The sequence below is a fragment of the Elephas maximus genome, chromosome 1, assembly GCF_024166365.1.
Source record: "Elephas maximus indicus isolate mEleMax1 chromosome 1, mEleMax1 primary haplotype, whole genome shotgun sequence".
In the NCBI taxonomy this organism is placed as follows: Eukaryota; Metazoa; Chordata; class Mammalia; order Proboscidea; family Elephantidae; genus Elephas; species Elephas maximus.
The window spans coordinates 214,685,896-214,708,040 of record NC_064819.1 but is presented as its reverse complement, the minus strand read 5'-3'; the positions used below and the strand labels follow the sequence as shown (position 1 = coordinate 214,708,040).

The 22,145-nt window shown below is 41.0% G+C and overlaps 1 protein-coding gene across 2 annotated transcripts in view; it reads right to left on the bottom strand.

Annotated features, from left to right (window-relative positions):
• STX11 (syntaxin 11) overlaps positions 1-21,350 on the bottom strand; it is an 80,053-nt gene extending 58,703 nt beyond the window's left edge. The window contains exons 1-2 of one of the 2 annotated variants that reach the window (XM_049902801.1): positions 21,256-21,350; positions 20,828-21,009 (exon numbers count right to left, since the gene is read on the bottom strand). In XM_049902801.1, the coding sequence (XP_049758758.1) occupies positions 20,828-20,891 (64 nt within the window). In that variant the 5' untranslated portion in view covers positions 20,892-21,009; positions 21,256-21,350. Of the gene's footprint in view, positions 1-20,827; positions 21,010-21,094 lie in introns of both variants that reach the window. The other variant, XM_049902793.1, reaches the window with a different exon arrangement.
• Positions 21,351-22,145: the final 795 nt, after the last annotated feature.

Here is a 22,145-nt window from a genome sequence, read left to right as displayed (position 1 = left end):
GGAGAAGCTCCTAGATCAGGGGAAATTGATGACAAGGACCTTCCTTCAGAGCCAACAGAGAGAGAAAGCCTTCCCCTGGAGCTGACACCCTGAATTTGGACTTCTAACCTACTAGACTGTGAGAGAATAAATGACTCAGCCCTAGATGAGTCAGACAGCCACTAACCAAAGGTTGGCAGTTCAACTCCACCAGCTGCTCCTTGGAAACTGTATGTCCTATAGGGTCCCTATGAGTCAGAATTTACTTGACAGCAAGGGGGTTGGTTATTTTTTTTTTTTATTAGACATGTCCACCACTCGTCTGTCAGTTTGTCGTACTGTGGTGGCTTTTGTGTTGCTGGAATGCTTGAAGCTGTGCCACCAATACTTCAAAAAGCAGCAGGGTCACTCCCAGTGAACAGATCTCAGTGAAGATTCCAGATTAAGACAGACTAGGAAAAAGGATCTGGTGACCTACTTCGAAGAAAAACTTGGCCAGGGAAAACCTTATGAATAATAACAGTATACTGTCTGTTACAGTGCTGGAAGATGGGCCCCTCAGGTTGGAAGACATGTAAAATATGACTAGGGAAGAGCTGCCTCCTCAAAGAAGAGTCGAACTTGATGACAAGGATGGAGTCAAGCTTTTGGGACCTTCACTTGCATAGGTGGCATGACTCAAAATGAGAAGAAACAGCTGTAAACATCCATTAATGATCGGAACATAGAATGCATGAAGTTTGAATCTAGGAAAATTGGGAGTCATGAGAAATGAAATGGGATGCATAAAGATCAATATCTTAGGCATTAGTGAGCTGATATGGACTGGTACAGGCCTTTTTGAATCAGGCAATCATAGGGTCTACTATGCTGGGAATGACAAATTGAAGAGGAAGGGCGTTGAATTCATCATCAAAAAGAATATTTCAAGCTCTATCCTGAAGTACAACACTGTCAGTGATAGAATAACATCCAAATGCCTACAAGGAAGACCAGTTAATATGGCTATTACTCAAATTTATGCACCAACAACTAAGGCCAAATATGAAGAAATTGAAGATTTTTACCAACTTCAGTACTCTGAAATTGATCAAACATATAATCAAGATACGTTGACAATTACTGGTGATTGGAATGCAAAAGATGGAAACAAGAAAAATATGGCCTTGGTGATAGAAATGACACGAGAGATTGTATGATAGAATTTTGCAAGACCGAAGACTTATTCACTGCAAATATCTTTTTTCAACAACACAAACTGTAACTATACATGTAGACCTAGCCGGATGGAATAGACAGGAATCAAATCGACAATATCTGTAGAAAGAGACCATGGAAAAGCTCAAAATCGCCAGCCAGGACAAGGCCAGGGGACGACTAAGGAAAAGACCATCAATTGCTCATATGCAAGTTCAAGGTGAAACTGAAGAAAAGTAAAAGAAGTCAATGAGTGCCAAAGTTCAACCTTGAGTATATCCCACCTGAATTTAGAGACCAATCTCAAGAATAGATTTGATGCATTGAACAATAATGACCAAAGACCAGACGAGTTGTGGAATGACATCAAGGACATCATACATGAAGAAAGCAAAAAGTCATTAAAAATAAAGGGAAGAAAGAAAAGGCCAAAATGGAAGTCAGAAGAGACTCTGAAATTTCCTACTGAACATAGATTAGATAAAGCAAACGGAAGAAAAGAGCACATAAAAGAGCTGAACAGAACATTTCAAAGAGCAGCTCGAGAAGACAAAGTAAAATATTATAATGAAATATGCAAAGACCTGGGGTTAGGAAACCAAAAGAGAACACACTTGGCATTTCTCAAACTGAAAGAACTGAAGAAAAAATTCGAACCTCAAGTTGCAATTTTGAAGATTTCTTTGGACAAAATATTGAACGACACAGGAAGCATCAAAAGAAGACAGAAAGAATACACAGTCATTGTACCAAAAAGAATTCATTGATATTCAACCACTCAGGAGGCAGTATATGATCAAGAACTGATGGTATTGAAGGAAGCAGTCCAAGCTGCACTGAAGGCATTTTCAAAAAACGAGGCTCCAGGAATTGACAGAATACCAACTGAGATGTTTCCACAAACGGATGCAATGCTGGAAGTGCTTACTTGTCTATTGCAAGAAATCTGGAAGACAGCTACCTGGCCAACTGTCTGAGGCTGGATTCTCTAGATAAGCAAAACCAGTAAAGTGTACAAATACATATATAGAGAAAGATTTATATCAAGGGAATGGCTCATATGGTTGTAGAGGCTGGAATGTCCCAAGTCCGTGGATCAAGATAGAGACTTCTTCTGATGATTTACATAGCCGCAGGGGCTGGCAAACCCAAGATCAGCAGGTCAGAGAGTTGAGTTCTTGCTCACAGGCTGTGAAGATCAACACATCCTAAGATTGCCAGGCAAGACCACAGGTAAGCTGCTAGCTCAAGTCCCAAGAACCAGAGGTCAGAGAAACAGAAGCCAGCTGCAGGATCCAGAATAAGCAAAAGCCTCCAACCCTTGCCAGAAGATCTGCTTATATTTGGATGGAGACCAGATGCCCAAGGAAATTCCCTTTCAACTGATTGGCTACTAACAACAGATTCCTTCATGGGGGTGATCACATATCAAATCTCAACAGAGAGGTGGTCACAGCATAATACAACTACCAAAACACCGAGAATCATGGCCCAGACAGGTTAACACAACCTTAACCATCAGAGTTCACCCCTTGTCAACTTGGCACCTGTACACATCTCTTCAAATCGTACATAATATCTGAATAAAGACAACTATAAAATCATACTTGTGCCTAACATAATACAACGAACCCACATACAAAGCAGAGATACTCATAACGTTTACAGTCCTTGTTTCTGCAACTGGTCACATGGTCATAACTGATATTTATTACCTTCTTCCACCACCCTTCCGCATTCCGTTTGCCCTCAGCAAGTACCTCAGCTGGTCATGGTTCTTTGCCTGGTGGGGTGACCCAAACCATCCTTCCCGAAGGGTCCGGGCCATTAGTAGTCATGTCAGAATTGGGTTGCTGTAGTTTTCCATCAACTTTAATGACTGGGCATAGTAGGACTAAGAGATGCCCTAAGGGATCTCCTACATTCCAGACATACTCTTCTTTACCTCCATTATGTAATGTCAATCCAATTTCCCCTTGGTAATCAAAATCAGTCACACCAGCCAATATGGTAATTCCCTTCTTTGTCTGTTAATCCAGAGGCATAAGGAGCCCAAAGTGGCCAAGCAGCATTCTTAGTTTCCAGTTCAATGGGATTAGTAATGTGTTTTCAGGTGGGAGCATTCCTCCCTTTGGAACTAAGACCTCTAGACCTGCAGAGCATAAGGTCGGGGGAACAGGAAGCAAAAAATCTTGCAAGTGGGTCACTAGGGGTAATAGTGAGTGGTGCCACCCCCATTTCCACCCCTTGATTCCTGGACCCATGAATGCTGGCTATGGGGGAAACAGCACCATATATTGGACACTGGTTTAGAGCATATACAGCCTACTGGAGAACACTGCCCCAACCTTGCAAGGTATTGCCACCTAGATGGCATCATAATTGTGTCTTTAGAAGGCCATTCCATCATTTTATCAAGCCAGCTGCTTCAGGATGGTGGGGAACATGGTAAGACCAGTGAATTTCATGAGCATGGGCCCACTGCCACACTTCCTTTGCTGTAAGTGAGTCTTTTGATCCAAAGCAATGCTCTGTGGGATACCATGACGGTGGATAAGGCATTCTCTAAGTCCACTGATGGTAGTTTTGGCAGAAGCACTGAGTACAGGGAAGGCAAATCCATGTCCAGAGTAAGTGTCTATTCCAGTAAGAACAAAACACTGTCTTTTTCATGATGGAAGTGGTCCAACGTAATCAACCTGCCACCAGGTTACTGGCTGATCACCTTGGTGCCATATGGTGCCATACTGGGGACTCAGTGTTGGTTTCTGCTGCTGACAGACTGGGCACTCAGCAGTGGCTGTAGCCAAGTTGGCCCTGGTGAGTGGAAGTCCATGTTGCTGGGCCTTTGCAAAACCTCCATCCCTGCCACCACGGCCACTTTGTTCATGAGCCCATTGAACAGTGAGGACAGTAGCTTGGGAAAGAGGATGACTGGTTTCCAAAAACACATCATCCTAACCACTTGATTGTTAAAATCCTCCTCTGCTGAGGTCACCCTTTGGTGAGCATTTACATGAAACACAAATATCTTCACTTCTTTAACCCATTCAGAGAGGTCTATCCACATACCTCTTTCACATAAATCCTTATGTCCAATTTTCCAATCATGTTCCTTCCAAGTCCCTGACCATCTAGCCAAACCATTGGCCACAGCCCATGAATCAGTATACAATTGCACATCTGGCCATTTCTCCTTCTAAGCAAAGTGAACAACCAGGTGCATTCCTCGAAGTTCTGCCCATTGGGAGGATTTCTCTTCACCGCTGTCCTTCAGGGAGGTCCCAAAGTGGAGCTGTAGTGCTGCTGCTGTTCACTTTCGAGTGGTGCCTGCATATCGCACAGAACTGTCTGTAAACCAGGCACAACTTTTCTCTTCTTCAGTCAACTGATCATAACAAACTCCCCAAGAGGCTATAAGTGCAGACTAGGAGATGGAAGATAATGTGAAGGAGTGGAGGCCATGGGCATTTGGGCCACTTCCTTATGCAACTTCCGTGTGCCTTCAGGTCCTGCTTGGGCTCGATCTCATATATACCACTTCCATTTAATGATGGAGTGCTGCTGTGCACCTTCAACTTTATGACTCTGTGGGCCAGGCAACACCCAGTTCATGATGGGAAGCTCAGGCCACATGGTGACTTGGTGTTCCATGGTTAAGCGTTCAGTCTCTACTAAGGCCCAGTAACAAGCCAAAAGCTGTTTCTCAAAAGGAGAGTAGTTATCTGCAGAGGATGGCAGGGCTTTGCCCCCAAATCATAAAAGTCTTCACTGTGATTCACCCTTTAGCATCCAAATGTTTTGCCAATAAGTCCAGTGTCATTGACACATCTTCTTACTAGGTCCAATCAGCATGATGTCATTAATGTAATGGGCCAGTGTGACACCTTGTGGAAGGGAAAGGCAATCAAGGTCCCTGCAGACTAAATTATGACATAGGGCTGGAGAGTTGATGTAGCCCTGAAGTAAGCAACTGAAGGCATACCCTGGCCTTACTAGCTGAAGGCAAACTACTTCTGATGGCCCTTCGAAACAGGTAGGGAGAAAAAGCCATTAGTCAGATCAACAGCTGCACACCAGGTACCAGGAAATGTATTAATTTGCTCAAGCAATGCAACTACATCTGGAATAGCAGTTGCAATTGGAGTCACCACCTGGTTAAGTTTTCGATAATCCGCTGTCATTCTCCAAGATCCATCTGCTTTTTGAACAGGCCAAACAGGTGAGTTGAATGGGGATGTGGTGGGAATCACCACCTCTGCATCCTTCAAGTCCTTGGTGGTGGCAGTAATCTCTGCAATTCCTTCAGGGATGTGGTATTGCTTTTGGTTTACTATTTTACTAGACAGGGGCAATTCTAATGGCTTCCACTTGGCTTTTCCTACCAAAATAGCCCTTACTCCATTTGTCAGGGATCCAATGTGGGGTTCTGCCAGTTGCTGAGTATATCTGTTCCAATCATGCATTCTGAAACTGGAGTCACTATAGGATGGGTTCAGGGACCCACTGGACCTACTGTGAGATGGACATTAGCCAAGACTCCATTAATAACCTGACTTCCATATGCCCTCACTCTGACTGGTGGGCCACAGTGACATTTTGGGTCTCCTGGAGTTAGTGTTAGTTCAGAGCCAGTTCCAGTAATCCCCCAAAAGTCTAATTATTTCTTTTTTTCCCAATGAACAGTCACTCTCATAAAAGGCCATAGATCCCTTTGGGGAAGGCTGGGATAAAGATTAAGAGTATAATTTTTTGGCAGCGTTTTGAAGTCCTTCCTCAAGGGAACCAGATCTCCCCTTCAATCAAGCAGTTGTGGGTCTGTAAACTCACTCAAGTCTGGGAACTGATTGAGGGACCATGACTCTCTATTCTGGCAATTTCAGTTAGACTGCTGTTCACTTGATCTAGAATTCATCCACTTGTACAGATCAAGTAAATATTTAGTAGATTTCCTATCTATTTCACTGCTAGGAACACCATGACTAAGTAGCCAATGTCATAAGTCCATACAAGTCAGACTATACTGATTACCACTTTAACTCTGCTGTCCATTGCAGTAACCATGCCTATCTTGTCTTTGTTGATTTGGTCCTAACAGCCCCATTGTAGTTAGGTGTCTTAATTCAGTTAGGGCAGTTCCCACTGTCAAATCTGACTTACATAAAATAGCAACGACAGCAGTCTTCGAGGATGCTGGAGCTCCCTTCACAACTTTCTTCCTCACTGTTGTGGTAAAATATGTGTCCTCTGAGTACTCCATGTGTGGGTCTGTGGGTCTAACCTGATCAATCCACTCTAGCATGCCAATATCCCTAAGGCTTTGGACGCCTTCTTCTACTGTATACCAAGGCAGGTCTGGCACATCAGCTTGATTTAGTGTAGGCCACTGCATAATCCATGCTTCCGCAACCCAACCAAATAAACTATTAGATCTTTTCCTAACTTCTTGAGCTGCAACATTGAATGAAGAATCTGTGCTTAGTGGGCCGATGTCAATAAACTCTGACTGATCCATCTTTATGTTTCTTGCACCATTATCCCATACCCTTAACAGCCATTCCCTCATGTTTTCCCCAGGTTTCTGTTTGTACATATTACAAAAGTCTAGCAGTTGTTTTGAAGTGTAATGTACCTCCTCCTGGGTCTTCACCTTTTGGAGCTCACTGGAACTTAAGTCTAGTTATAGGTCTAGAAGCCAAAATTGGTAGCGGGGAAGTGTTTTGAGAACATTCAGCATTGTCTTGTAAAGCATCTGCCTCGAGCGATGCCCCAGGCAATGTCTCAGACAAAGGCACTTTAGATGCAGCTGGGTTAATCTCATTAGATGGGAGTGGAGGGGTTAATGGTTTCACTTGGCAGGGTGGTTTAGCAAACAAACATGGAATAATCTCTTCAAATGGGAGTGAGAGGGCTGGTTCTGTTGGCAAGAATGATTCAATGGAATTTAGAGGCTCATTGTGTCCAGCTTCCTGATTATCTCCCTATATGTCCCCACCCCAAGTTTTAGGATCCCATTTCTTCCCAATCAAGGCCCTCATTCTAACTTCAGGCACCTCTTGAAGTTGGCAGTTGAGTTGGCATTGTAATTCAGCCACTCCTACAATAAGACTCTGGGTTTGGTTTTTGGCAATATTGGCTCTGTTACTACAAGAAATAAGGCTTTCTTTCAAGGCATGACTAGCAATTTTGAGGTCGTTTAGGGACACTTGAGCTTTGACTCTGAAGCCCTGAGCCCATCTCATTCTTTCACCAGTTTGTCTAGCAAAAGTATGACCAACCAACCAGCTTCCTTGCTTGCTGAAAGTAAAGAGGACTTGAAGCACTTACTAATGAAGGTCAGAGACTACAGCCTTCAGTATATTATGCCTCAACATAGAGAAAACAAAAATCCTCGCACCTGGACCAATAAGCACTATCACGATAAACTTAGAAAATATTGAAGTTGTTCAGAATTTCATTGTACTTGGATCCACAGTCAATGCTCATGGAAGCAGCAGTCAGGAAATCAAACAATGCATTGCACTGGGCAAATCTGCTGCAAAAGACCTCTTTAAAATGTTAAAAAGCAAAGATGTCACTTTGAGGACTAAAGTGCACCTGACCCAAGCCATGATATTTTCAATAGCTTCGAATGCATGCAAAAACTGGACAATGAGTAAGGAAGACCAAAGAAGAATTAATGCCTTTGAATTACAGTGTTGGCAAAGAATATTGAATATACCATGGGCTGCCAGAAGAACAAAAGAGTGTATCTTGGAAAAAATACACCCAGAGTGCTCCTTGGAAGTGAAGATAGAGAGACTTCATCTCACATACTTTGAACATGTTATCAGGAGGGACAAGTCCCTGCAGGAGGACATTATTCTTTGTAACGTAGAGGGTATGCAAAAAAGAGGAAGACCCTCAAAGAGATGGATTGACACAGTGGCTGCAACAGTGGGCTCAAACATAGCAAAGATCATGGGGACAGGGCAGGACTGGGCAGTGTTTCCTTCTATTGTACATAGGGTTACTGTGAGTTGGAACCAACCTCACCCCACGGCACCTGACAACAAACAACCACATTAGATATCTATAAGAGCTGTTGAGTGGGGAGTTGAGTATATTCATCCGGAATTTACAGACATGGTCTAGGATGATGATACAAATTTGGAAGTCTACAGCATATAGATGGTACGTGGATTGAATTTAGATGTCTGAGGTCTGAGTCCTGGAGTACTCCAAAGTTCAGAGGTCAGGAAGAGGAAGAATCAAGAAAGGAGAATGAGGAGGTTAGATCAGTGAGTTAGGAGACATACTAAGAGAGAATGGTGTTCCAGCAGCCAAATGAAGATGTTTCATGAAAGAATGATCAACTTTATGAAATGCTGCCTAAACAGACCTGTTGCCATTGAATCAATTCCCACTCACGCAACCTCCTGTGTGTCAGGGTAGAAATGCATTCCATAGGGTTTTGAATAGCTGATGTTTTGTAAGTAGATTGCTTGGCCTATTTTCCGAGGCACCTCTGGGTGAACTTGAACCATCAACCTTTTGGTTAGCAATAGTTGACAGCTAGCACATTAACAATTTACATCACCCAAGGATCCCAAATGCTACTTAAGTGGGTAAAATTAGGACTGAAAATTGACCACTGAGCTTGACTACATGAAGGTCAACGCTGACCTTGATAAGACTTTTAGTGGTGTGTGGTGACCAAAGCCTGACTGGAGTGGGCCCAGGGGGAATGAAAAGAGAGTAAATGGATACAGATCAACAGGGCAGTAGCTAAAAGAGAATGTATGGTCAAGGGCAGATTTTGTTTGTTTTTTTAATTAGAAGAGATACATGTTTGTATGCTCAGAAGGGAAGAAAAGGTGGTGATGCAGCAGAGAAAAAGGATGCTTGATGGAAAAGTGTTCTTCAGTAGATGAGAGGGGATGGGATTCAATGCACATGTGAAAATGGAGTTAAATAGAAGGCACAGTTCATCCCTGGTAACAGGAGAGAGGGCAGAACGTATGGACACAAACACTGGTAAACTTGGAGACAGGAACATGTGTTATCAATGAAATATGAAGCAAGGTCATCAACTGAGAATGAGGAGAGGGTAGGAGGTGTTGGAGACTTGAGGAGAGAGGAGAAAGCATAAAATAGTCATCTAGGACAGTGACAGATTAAATGGATTTTGAAAATACAATTTTATTTTTGGGTAGTTCTAAGGGCCCGCTTGTGGTCAGTGATCACGAATATGAAGAGAGGTAGTCAGTGTGGTTATGTGTTCTCACCAGCCTTATTTATCTACTTGGGTGTAAATAAAACTAGACAGAGGCCTAAATTTAAGCAGAATTTGGAGTTGCCAGGTGAATATGATGGAGGAGAGAAGGACAAGGTGGGATGAGGGTGTAGACAAAAGAATGATTATAATGAAGAACCATGGCATCTACATTGGGTAAGGAGAGAAGAGAGGCCATGAATGAGGGTGTTGAGGAAAAATGATAAGGCTTTATGTCAATGGATTGAAAGTCCCAGAAGGTCAAGAAAATGTTACCGTTGCGGAACTAGAGGTTCAGTTGGAAAAATACAAGAAGGTTGGTAGGGGGTGGGATGTTTTGAAACCTGAATTATTTAGGGATGAAGACACTGATAATGAAAAGGTCTGAAGTGTGACCAACCTGAGTTCTCCTCTGCGATTGATCTACCCAGCCCAGCTGTACCCCCAGGTTGGACTTCTTTGTTTTATAAATTTTTCTGGGGAGGTAGGCTATCACCTCCTCCAATCTGGGCTTTTTTGAAAGATGAGGACTTTAAAGTAAAGCCCAGAAAAAACAGAGTGTGCACTTGGAGAGGGGTTTGGTGGTACAGGAAGTCTTGTCAGCTGTTGCCATCATCTTGTATAGTATTGCCATCCCTGTTACGCAGGGTTCATAAATCCATTGAATCTCAGGGTTGGAAGCTCAGTCATCCCTCTAAGGTGTAACTCCTTCACAGCCTTCAGCCAAATAAATAATCATTCTGTACTTCCATACCTTGTGATCAACTGACTTTTGTCTTCTCCGTGCTGGTTTGCAAACCCCTTGAGGACTAAGAATGTATTTGATCTATCTTTGATTACTCTCTATTTGATACCTTGCTGGACACAGGGTATTGTATGAGTAAATGAATACACTTATTACCACAACCTGCTGAAAAGGGAAATGAGGTTAAATGAGGCAACTTGTGCTCAGCAAACCCCAGCTAGTACATCTTGTTCTAGATCTGCACTCTCCATTACTGTAAAAAAAAAAAAAAAAAAACTATGTACAAATTAATTAATTAAACTTAAACAAAATTAAAAATTCAGTTCCTCAGTCTCATTTGATGACATTTCAAGTGCTCAATAGTCACTGAAGCTAGTGGCTACTGTGTTAGACAGCACAGAATAGAACATTTCCATCATTGCAGACAATTCTGTTGGATGGCTATTCTTAGATCCTGGTACCCACCTCTCCCTTGCCTCATAAATCATACTTGGATAAGCTTTTCCAGAAATGGCCAGTTTAAAATAAGATAAACCCATTGCCATCGACTCAATTCCATCTCATTGCAACTCTATAGGATAAAGTTTTTTTTTTTTTAAAGAAGAAATAAGCTGCCTCTAAAAAGTTTGTAGTTTCATTGGTTGAGCTACAAACGTTTTAGAGGCAGTGTATTTCCTCTCTTCTTTAAAAAAAAAGGTTCACAAGAGCCAAAATATGACCTTGATTATATCCTACCTGAATTTGGAGACCACCTCATGAACAAATTTGATGCATTGAACACCAATGACTGAAGACCAGATGAGCTGTGTAATGACATTGAGGGCATTATACAAGAAGAAAGCAAAAGGTCATTAAAAAGCCAGGAAAGAAAGAATCAAAATGGATGCCAGAAGAGACTCTGAAATTTGCTCTTGAATACAGAGTAGGTAAAGCAAACAGGAGAAATGACCACATAAGAGACTTGAACAGAAGATTTCAAAGGCAGCTCAAGAAGACAAAGTATTATAATGAAATGTGCAGAGACCTGGAGTAAGAAAACCAAAAGGGAAGAAAACGTTTGGCATTTCTCAAGCTGAAAGAACTGAAGAAAAAATTCAAACCTCAAGTTGCAATTTTGAAGGATTCTATGGGTAAAATATTGAATGACGTAGGAAGCATCAAAAGCAGGTTGGAGGAATATACAGAGTCACTGTACCAAAATGAATCCATCAACATTCAATCATTTCAGGAGGTAGCATATGATTAAGAACCGACAGTATTGAAGAAAGAAGTCCAAGTGGTACTGAAGGCACTGGCAAAAAAAAAGGATCCACGAATTGACAGAATACCAGTTGAGAAGTTTCAACAAACAGAAGCAGCGCTGCAAGCGCTCACTTGTCTATGCCAGGAAATTTGGAAGACAGCTACCTGGCCAACTAACTGAAACGATCCATATTTATGCCTATTCCAAACAAAGGTGAGCCAACTGAATGCAGAAATTATCGAACGGTATCATTAATACCCCCCACGTGTTTGTCAGTTTGTCATACTGTGGGGGCATATGTGTTGCTGTGATGCTGGAAGCTATGCCACCGGTATTCAGATACCAACAGGGTCACCCATAGAGGACAGCTTTCAGCTGAGCTTCCAGACTAAGACAGACTAGGAAGAAGGAGCTGGCAGTCTACTTCTGAAAAGCATTGGCCAGGGAAAAACTTGTGAATAGCAGCGGAACATTGTCTGATATAGTGCTGGAAGATGAGCCCCCCAGGTTGGAAGGCACTCAAAAGATGAATGGGGAAGAGCTGCATCCTCAGTAGAGTCGACCTTAATGACGTGGATGGAGTAAAGCTCTCAGGACATTCATTTGCTGATGTGGCACGACTCAAAATGAGAAGAAACAGCTGCAAACATCCATTAATGATCGGAACCTGGAATGTACGAAGTACGAATCTAGGAAAACTGGAAATCATAAAAAATGAAATGGGACTCATAAACACAGATATCCTAGGCATTAGTAAGCTGAAATGGACTGGTATTGGCCATTTTGAATCGGGCAATCATATAGTCCACTATGCTGGGAATGACAACTCGAAGAGGAATGGTGTTGCATTCATCGTCAAAAAGAATGTTTCAAGATCTATCCTGAAGTACAACACTGTCAGTGATAGGATAATATCCATACGCCTACAAGGAAGACCAGTTAATACGACTATTATTCAAATTTACGCACCAACCACTAGGGCCAAAGATGAAGAAACAGAAGATTTTTATCAGCTTCTGCAGTCTGAAATTTATCAAACATGCAATCAAGATGCATTGATAATTACTGGCACTTGGAATGCGAAAGTTGGAAACAAAGAAGAAGGATCAGCATTTGGAAAAAAGGGCCTTGGTGACAGAAACAATGCCAGAGATCGAATGATAGAATTTTGCAAGACCAACGACTTCTTCATTGCAAATACCTTCTTTCACCAACATAAACAGCGACTATACACATGGACCTCGCCAGATGGAACACACAGAAATCAAATTGACTACATCTGTGGAAAGAGACGATGGAAAAGCTCAATATCATCAGTCAGAACAAGGCCAGGGGCCGACTGTGGAACAGACCATCAATTGCTCATATGCAAGTTCAAGCTGAAACTGAAGAAAATCCGAGCAAGTCCATGAGAGCCAAAATATGACCTTGAGTATATCCCACCTGAATTCAGAGACCATCTGAAGAACAGATTTGACGCATTGAACACTAGTGACCGAAGACCAGACGAGTCGTGGAACATCAAGGACATCATCCATGAAGAAAGCAAGCGGTCACTGAAAAGACAGGAAAGAAAGAAAAGACCAAGGTGGATGTCAGAGGAGACTCTGAAACTTGCTCTTGAGCGTCAGACAGCTAAAGCAAAAGGAAGAATTCATGAAGTAAAAGGACTGAACAGAAGATTTCAAAGGGCGTCTCGAGAAGACAAAATAAAGTATTATAATGAGATGAGCAAAGAGCTGGCGATGGAAAACCAAAAGGGACGAACACGCTTGGCATTTCTCAAGCTGAAAGAACTGAAGAAAAAATTCAAGCCTCGAGTTGCAATAGTGAAGGATTCCATGGGGAAAATATTAAATGATGCAGGAAGCATCAAAAGAAGATGGAAGGAATACACAGAGTCATTATACCAAAAAGAATTAGTTGATATTCAACCATTTCAAGGGGTGGCATATGATCAGGAACTGACGGTACTGAAGGAAGAAGTCGAAGCTGCTCTGAAGGCACTGGCAAAAAACGAGGCTCCAGGAATTTATGGAATATCAATCGAGATGTTTCAACAAACAGATGCAGCGCTGGAGGTGCTCACTCTTCTATACCAAGAAATATAGAAGACAGCTTCCTGGCGAACTTATTGGAAGAGATCCATATTTATGCCTATTCCCAAGAAAAGTGATCCAACCAAATGTGGAAATTAATATATATATTTTTTTATCAGTAATATCACACGCAAGCAAAATTCTGCTAAAGATCATGCAAAAACAGCTGCAGCAGTATATCGATAGGGGACTACCAGAAATTCCAGCTGGTTTCAGAAGAGGATGTGGAACCAGGGATATCATTGCTGATGTCAGGTGGATCCTGGCTGAAAGCAGAGAATACCAGAAGGATGTTTACCTGTGTTTTACCGACTATGAAAAGGCATTCTACTGTGTGGATCGTAACAAACTATGGATAACACTGCAAAGAATGGGAATTCCTGAACACTTAATTGTGCTCATGAGGAACCTTTTACATAAATCAAGAGGCAGTTGTTCGGACAGAACAAGGGGATACTGATTGGTTTAAAGTCAGGAAAGGTGTGCGTCAGGGTTGTATTCTTTCACCATACCTATTTAATCTGTATGCTGAACAAATAATCTGAGAAGCTGGACTATATGAAGAAGAACGGGGCATCAAGATTGGAGGAAGACTCATTAACAATCTGCATTATGCAGATGACACAACCTTGCTTGCTGAAAGTGAAGAGGACTTGAAGCGCTTACTAATGAAGATCAAAGACCACAGCCTTCAGTATGGATTGCACCTCAACATAAAGAAAATAAAAATCCTCACAACTGGACCAATGAGCAACATCATGATAAACGGAGAAAAGATTGAAGTTGTCAGGGATTTCATTTTACTTGGCTCCACAATCAACAGCAATGGAAGCAGCAGTCAAGAAATCAAAAGACACATTGCATTGGGTAAATCTGCTGCAAAGGACCTCTTCAAAGTGTTGAAGAGCAAAGATGTCACCTTGAAGACTAAGGTGCGCCTGACACAAGCCATGGTATTTTCAATCACAACATATGCACGTGAAAGCTGAACAATGAATAAGGAAGACCGAAGAAGAGTTGACGTCTTTGAATTGTGGTGTTGGCGAAGAATATTGAATATACCATGGACTGCCAAAAGAACAAACAAATCTGACTTAGAAGAAGTACAACCAGAACGCTCCTTAGAAGTAAGGATGGTGAGACTGTGTCTTACATACTTTGGACATGTTGGCAGGAGGGATGAGTCCCTGGAGAAGGACATCATGCTGGGCAGAGTACAGGGTCAGCGGAAAAGAGGAAGACCCTCAACGAGGTGGATTGACACAGTGGCTGCAACAATGAGCTCAAGCATAACAACGATTTTAAGGATGGCGCAGGACCGGGCAGTGTTTCGTTCTGTTGTGCATAGGGTCGCTATGAGTCAGAACCAACTCGACAGCACCTAACAACAATAACAACAGCAATCATTAATACTACAGGCCACTAAAATTTTGCTGAAGATAATTCAAAAGCCACTGCAGCAGTATGTGGACGGGGAACTGCCAGAAATTCAAGCTGGAGTCAGAAGAGGACGTGGAACCAGGGATATCATTGCTGATGTCAGATGGATATTGGCTGAAAACAGAGAATACCAGAAAGATGTTTACTTGTGGTTTTTTTGACTATGCAAAAGCATTCAACTGTGTGGATGGTAACAAATTATGGATAATGTTGTGAAGAATGGGAATTCCAGAACACTTAATTGTGCTCATGTGGAAACTGTACATAGACCAAGAGACAGTCTTTTGAACAGAACAAGGGGATACTGCATGGTTTAAAATCAGGAAAGGTGTATGTCAGGGTTGGATCCTTCCACCATGCTTATTCAATCTGTATGCTGAGCAAAAAATCCAAGAAGCTGGACTATATGAAGAAGAATGTGGCATCAAGCTTGGTGGTAGACTCTTTAACAATCTATAACATGGATATGAAACAACCTTGCTTTCTAAAAGTGAAGAGGGCTTGAAGCACCTACCAACGAAGATCAAAGACTACAGCCTTCAGTATGGATTGCACCTCATCATAAAGAAAGCAAAAATCCTCACAACTGGACCAATAAGCAACATCATGATAAACTGAGAAGACATTGAAGTTGTCAAGAATTTCATTGTACGTGGATCCACCATCAACACCCATGGAAGCAGCAGTCAGGAGATTAAACGATGCATTGCATTGAGCAAATCTGCTGTGAAAGACCTCTTTAAAGTGTTTTAAAGTAAAAAGCAAATAGGTCACTTTGAGGACTAAGGTGCACCTGACCCAAGCCATGATATTTTCAATTGCCTCACATGCATGCAAAATCCAAACAATGAATACGGAAGACGGAAGAAGAATTGATGCCTTTGAATTATGGCGTTGGTGAAGAATATTGAATATACCATGGACTGCCAGAAGAATGAACAAGTCTATCTCGGAAGAAATACATCCAGAGTGCTCCTTAGAAGTGAGGATGGCAAGACTTAGTCTCATATACTTTGAAATATTATCAGGAGGGACAAGTCCTTCTCCAGGGACCAGTCCATGGAGAAGGACATCATGCCTGGTACAGTAGAGGGTCATGGAAAAAAGGAAGACACTCAATGAGTGGCTGTGACAATGGGCTTAATCATATGATTGCGAGGATGGGGCAGGACCAGGCAGTGTTTCTGTTGTACATAGTGTCTCTATGAGTCAGAACCAACTCAATGGAACCTAACACAACAACAACAACAACAAAAAAAAAAGTTTGTGGCTATTTCACACATAAATGACTCCTCAGCAAGGTCTCCAATTTTCATGTTTAAATGTTGTATTTGGACAATTAATGGCCATGTGGTTCTGTTGCTCTTGATGATTACCTTTATGAACCAGACTTATATAACTATTTAGATCTTTCTCTAAACATTTCAAAACACAAATCTACTAAAAAGTAAGCTTGAAAAAGGCAGAGATTGTTTTTATTTCCACTTACTACTTTTACTCAAAGCCTAGCACAGTACCTAGCACATTGGAGACCTCCCTTAAATGTTTGTTGAATGAAGAGTGAATGAATGATCAAAGTAACTGCTGAACTGAATTTGGAGGATCTCAGGGTTCTGAGGTGGCATTATAAGAGAGGCATCCAGGCATAACAAGACTTAGAAATATGCATATACTTCCAATATAGTTAAAAAAAAATTTATTTTTATAAAACAAAGATTTTAAGTTACGTATGTTCTTTCCACCATTGCTCAAAATGTAGCTTTAAACTAAATTCCTGGAAGAATCTTGTCTACTGTGTGTGTATAAAGCTACAATTCTGTTTTATAAACATTTGCAACCAATGAATAGAGTAACAAGAAAAAATAAATTCTAGATTTTTATAGTATTAACATATATGCCAGATGTCTTTTCTTTGTTCGTCCAGATTGCTTTCCACCTCCCTCCACCCTGCTGTCTGCCCTGGGCCTGCTGATCTGAGAGAATTAGCCTAACAGACTCCTGTGCTCTGTGGCTTCCCTTGGGCTTAACCAATGAGGAACCCTAGCAGGAGAGCAGAAACAGGGGTTGAGGTCAGTGAATTTATTCTAAACTGCTCTACATGACTCTCTCTCCTTCCTGGTTCCAGGTACTTCTCCCTACTAATGATTCTCAGGATGATATTACTGTTCCTTGACACTCTGCCCACACCTTCGTAATAGAGACAGACATATAGGTAGATAGATAGACAGATACATAGATATCTGCATCGAGTTGAATCTGACTCACTGCAACTTTATGTACAAAAGAAGGAAACATTGCCCCAACGTGCATCATCCTCACTATCGCCAGCATGTTCAAGTCCATTGTTGTGGCTACTGTGCCAAAACATCTTACCAAGAGTCTCTGTCATGGATGGAATTGTGTCACCCCAAAATATGTGTATCAATTTGGCTAGGCTATCTTAGTATTGTGTGATCGTCCGTCATTTTCTCATCTAATGTGACTTTCCTAAGTGTTGTAAATCCTATCTCTGATGTTTATGACATGGGATTATTGGCAGTTATGTCAATGAGGCAGGGCTCAATCTACAAGATTAAATTGTGTCTTAAACCAATCTCTTTTGGGATACAAAAGAGAGAAGCAAGCAGAGAGACATGGGGACCTCATACCACCAAGAAAGTAGCACTGGGAGCATAGAGCTTCCTTTGGACCTAAGGTCCCTGCACTAAGAAGCTCCCCAACCAAGGGAAGGCTGATAACAAGGACCTTTTTCCAGAGCCAACAGAGAGAGAAAGTCTTCCCCTGGAGGTGGTATGCTGAATTCAAACTTTTAGCATACTAGATTGTGAAAGAAAAAATTTCTGTTTGTTAAAACCATTCACTTGTGTTATTTCTGTTGTAGCAGCACTGGATGACTAAGACATTGTCCCTTACCTTCTCTAGTCCTCTCTTTCACCAAACATGATGTCCTTCTCCAGCAATTGATCTTTCCTGATGATGTCTCCAAAGCAAGTGAGTTGGACAATGTTCTGTTGTAATCCATAAGGTTTTTATTGGCTAATTTTTGGAAGTAGATTACCAGGCCTTTCTTTTTAGTCTGTCTTAGTCCAGAAGCTCTGCTAAAACCTATCTACCATGGTGACCCTTCTAGTGTTTGAAATACCAGTGGCATAGCTTCCAGCATCATAGCAACACATAAGCTACCACAGTACAATAAACTGACAGATAAGTGATGGCGTTTGTAAAAGCCCTCTTACAAATAAGTCTTCCTTGAGTTATCCTGGGAAGGCTGGTAGTGTAGTGGTTAAGTGCTGTGGCTGCTAACCAAGTGGTTGGCAATTCAAATCCACTAGGTGCTCCTTGGAAACTCTATGGTGCAGTTCTACTCTGTCCTATAGGGTCGCTGTGAGTCGGAATCGACTCAATGGCAGTGGGTTTGGTTTTGGTTTTGAGTTATTCTAATTTGAATGTGGAAACCCTGGTGGTGTAGTGGTTAAGTGCTATGGCTGCTAACCAAGAGGTCGGCAGTTCAAATCTGCCAGGTGCTCCTTGGAAACTCTATGGCGCAGTTCTACCCTGTCCTATAGGGTTGCTATGAGTCGGAATCGACTCAAGGGCAGTGGGTGGTTAATTTGAATGTATCATCTGTTTCCTGTTGGGACCGTAACTGATATGCCATCCTTAATTAGCAGCTAGATCATAGCCCTCAAATGCCAGCTTCAGAAATTCTGTACCTACAGTCCTTACAAAAATAGCCCCTGGTGATATGTATTATCATATTACTGTTCAATTCACTGATTAGCTTTATGAAGAAAACATACAGTATGTGACATAATATAAATTTTTCTCCAGTACACTCAGACTAAAGAAATATCCTCAGATTCACAGGTGAATCTTTTATAGCTTCTTTATATAACACGTAATTTATAGAAATATGTAAATGAGAATTTGTAAGGTGATAGGTTTATTTTTAAGGTTTTAAATGTTTCTACATCTTAGAAGTTCTAAGTTGTTTCTAGATATGTGAGGAAGGCTGTATTTCGGTACTGCAAAAAATCCATCAGTACTCAACACACACAGCCTTACCAGAGAATACAGATTCTAAACCTTGAAGCTCAAGATTCAAACATAAAATAATCAGCCAGCTCCAGATTATTAAAAAAGGGAAATCCCATAATACTACTAAAAAAAAAAACCCAGTGCCGCCGAGTCGATTCCGACTCATAGGATAATACTAATACCAATATTAAAGATAACCAATACTTGCTGTTGCAGTTACAATTGCCAAGCACTGTGCTAACATTTTCATATATAATTTCGTATAATTCTCATCACAAATTTATTAGATGTGCCCTACTCAACCCCATTTGACAAAGGGGGAAAATAAGACTTCAAGTCTCCTATCCACAGTCCCAGCACCAGTAAGTAGAAGAACCTAGATTCAAATCCTAGTGTCCAACACAAAATGCAAATCCTTAACCACTAAAAAATAAAGAATCCAAGTGCACTATCAAAGACCACAGAAGACCCAAAGCTCTTTTCCTTTTAAAAAATGACTCTCCAAAGCAAATGACTTTTTTGCTTGCATTCAAAATCTAAGTAAAATTAGAAAAATTACTTTAAAAAGAAAAGGGCACAATGGGTAACTCATAGAAAAGCAAGTTCCTTTTTGTTTAGTAAGCTTATTTATTTTTCTGTGCATGGTACACAAGGAGGAGTAGAAAACAAGTAGTGGAAATTGTATTATTTTGGTATTAGTAAAATTTTATCCTTGCCTACTGTCATGGATTGAATTGTGTGCCCCCCAAATATCTGTAAACTTGGCTGGGCCATGACTCCCAGTATTGTGGGATTGTCCACCATTTTGTCATCTGATGTGATTTTCCTATGTGTTGTAAATCCTATCTCTATGATGTTAATGACATGGGATTAGCGGCAGTTATGTTAATGAGGCAGGACTCAATCTACAAGACTAGATTGTGTTTTAAGCCAATCTCTTTTGAGATATAAAAGAGAGAAGCAAGCCTAGAGACAGGGGGACCTCATACCACCAAGTTAGAAGCACCAAGAACATAGCGCTTCCCTTGGACCTGGGGTCCCTGTGCTAAGAAGCTCCTTGACCAGGGAAGATTGATGACAAGGACCTTCCCTCAGAGCCAACAGAGAGAGAAAGCCTTCCCTGGAGCTGGTGCCCTGAATTTGGACTTCTAACTCCCTAGACTGTGAGAGAATAAATTTCTCTTTGTTAAAGCCTTCCACCTGTGGTATTTTTTGTTATAGCAGCACTAGGTAAATAAGACACCTGCAATTCCTAAAATGGCATTGTTGTATTTTAATTTTAACCCAAACTTCAATTAAGTGAAAACTTTCTTCTAATACATTTGCATACTTGTTGTAAGGGACTTCAGTTTAGCATGTATTGGTTGCTGTATGCATACAAAGAGAACAAAACTTCCCTGTGAAAAGGAATGGGTTTAAAAAGTCTGGTAGAGAGACGGTATAACTGGTCTGCTGAATAGCGCTTAATGGAACTCAATTTTTCTGCAACAGTGATTTTGCATAACGAGTTGCAAAAGTATTTTAAGATGAGACTGTTGCTCAATACTCATTTCTGGTAAACCCTTTTTGCACCATTGCCCTGTCCTGAGGAATTGAGAAAAGCGAAACAGAAAAGCATAAACAGAGTATAACAAGTAAGCCAAGGTTTTTATACGTAATATTTTAGGCAGAAGCCTCTAGATATTAGTTTTTAATTTGAATAATTAAATTAGTTCTCAACAAGTATGATTCTTACAAAAAGACTTAACGTTTTTACATTCATATTTTGTTCATTTAGATGAATTTGTGTGATCCATTTAGAAACTATATAGTGCTATACCAAAAAGTCTTACTTTCGGGCTGAGACCTGGTGGTCTTCTCTTTTTCCTCTTCTTCATCCATTTGCTGCAGCTCCATGTTTTTGTTTCTCTTAGTTTTTCCTTTGGTATCCTCTTCAGACGAACTGTTTCCTCTGTCACAGATGATTTATAATTTCTGTGTGTTCATAGACAACAGCCAGCATCCTTCTGCGACTCTAAAGAAAATTAAAAAGGACAATATTGGTACCACAAAAAAAAAAAGTGTTTAAAACGATGAATGGGTGTTTAAGACAAACTTACGAAATTTGGTATAGTGAAAACAGGTTGAACTCTGCAGAGTGAACACACAAATTCAAAAGGCAAATTGTGTGTTTGACGATATCTGCACCATGTGATGATGATCTTGGTGAGGACTCGTTGGAGAGCCTGGCAGAAGCTCCTTTCGGTCTGCAGCATCTTACCTTACTGGGGTGCCCAAGTGTCAGGAGGAATCTTTGGGCTGACACGGCCTTGCATCACTAGCTTTGGGTGTTGAAAGCAGGCAGCTCCAGCTGACTTCTTTAAACTTTATTTTCTACAGGTTGGTAATAGGCAAAAGTGAGTTATGAAAAACAGGAACTTTTGTCACGGCTCTAGTCACAAAAAAACACAGATGTCCCATGCAGATTGGAATTCATCTTCGGTTACAATACAAATGTGGGTACTGGCCATAATCATTTCTAGGTCCTTATTTTATCTATGGGCCTAGCATAGCACGTTTCTGTCTTAAATAATGATTGGACCTTCCTGCAAGGAAAAAAAAAACAGGAAATCCAGGATCAATGACAAACTATTACTCCTCTAATGTTATTTAAATATAATATAAACAATATTGTTGTTGTGTGCCCTTGAGTGGATATGGACTCACAGCAACCCTATAGGACAGGATAGAACTGCCATACAGGGTTTCCTAGGCTATAATCTTTACAGAAACAAATTACCACATCTTTCTCTGGCAGAGTGGCTGGTGGGTGTGAACTGCAGACTTTTCAGTTAGCAGCCAAGGGCTTAATCACAGTGCCACCAGGGCTCCTTACTTAAACATACACATGATATATATTCTTTATGTCTACAGGCCCTTAAAAAATGCATAAATTCCAAATCAATCTGCACCATCTAAGTATAAAATTAATAATATTAAAATAAACAATGATTTAATACTGCTTTGATGAAACAAAACCACAAATGTCTATTCTAAAAATAGAAAAGTAAAATTGGGTATTTTGTATTTCACTTGTTACCATGTGAATCTCTACTTTAAATACAATAGGTATTCATTTTCTTGATCCTCATTGTTGTAATTTTTCCTTTA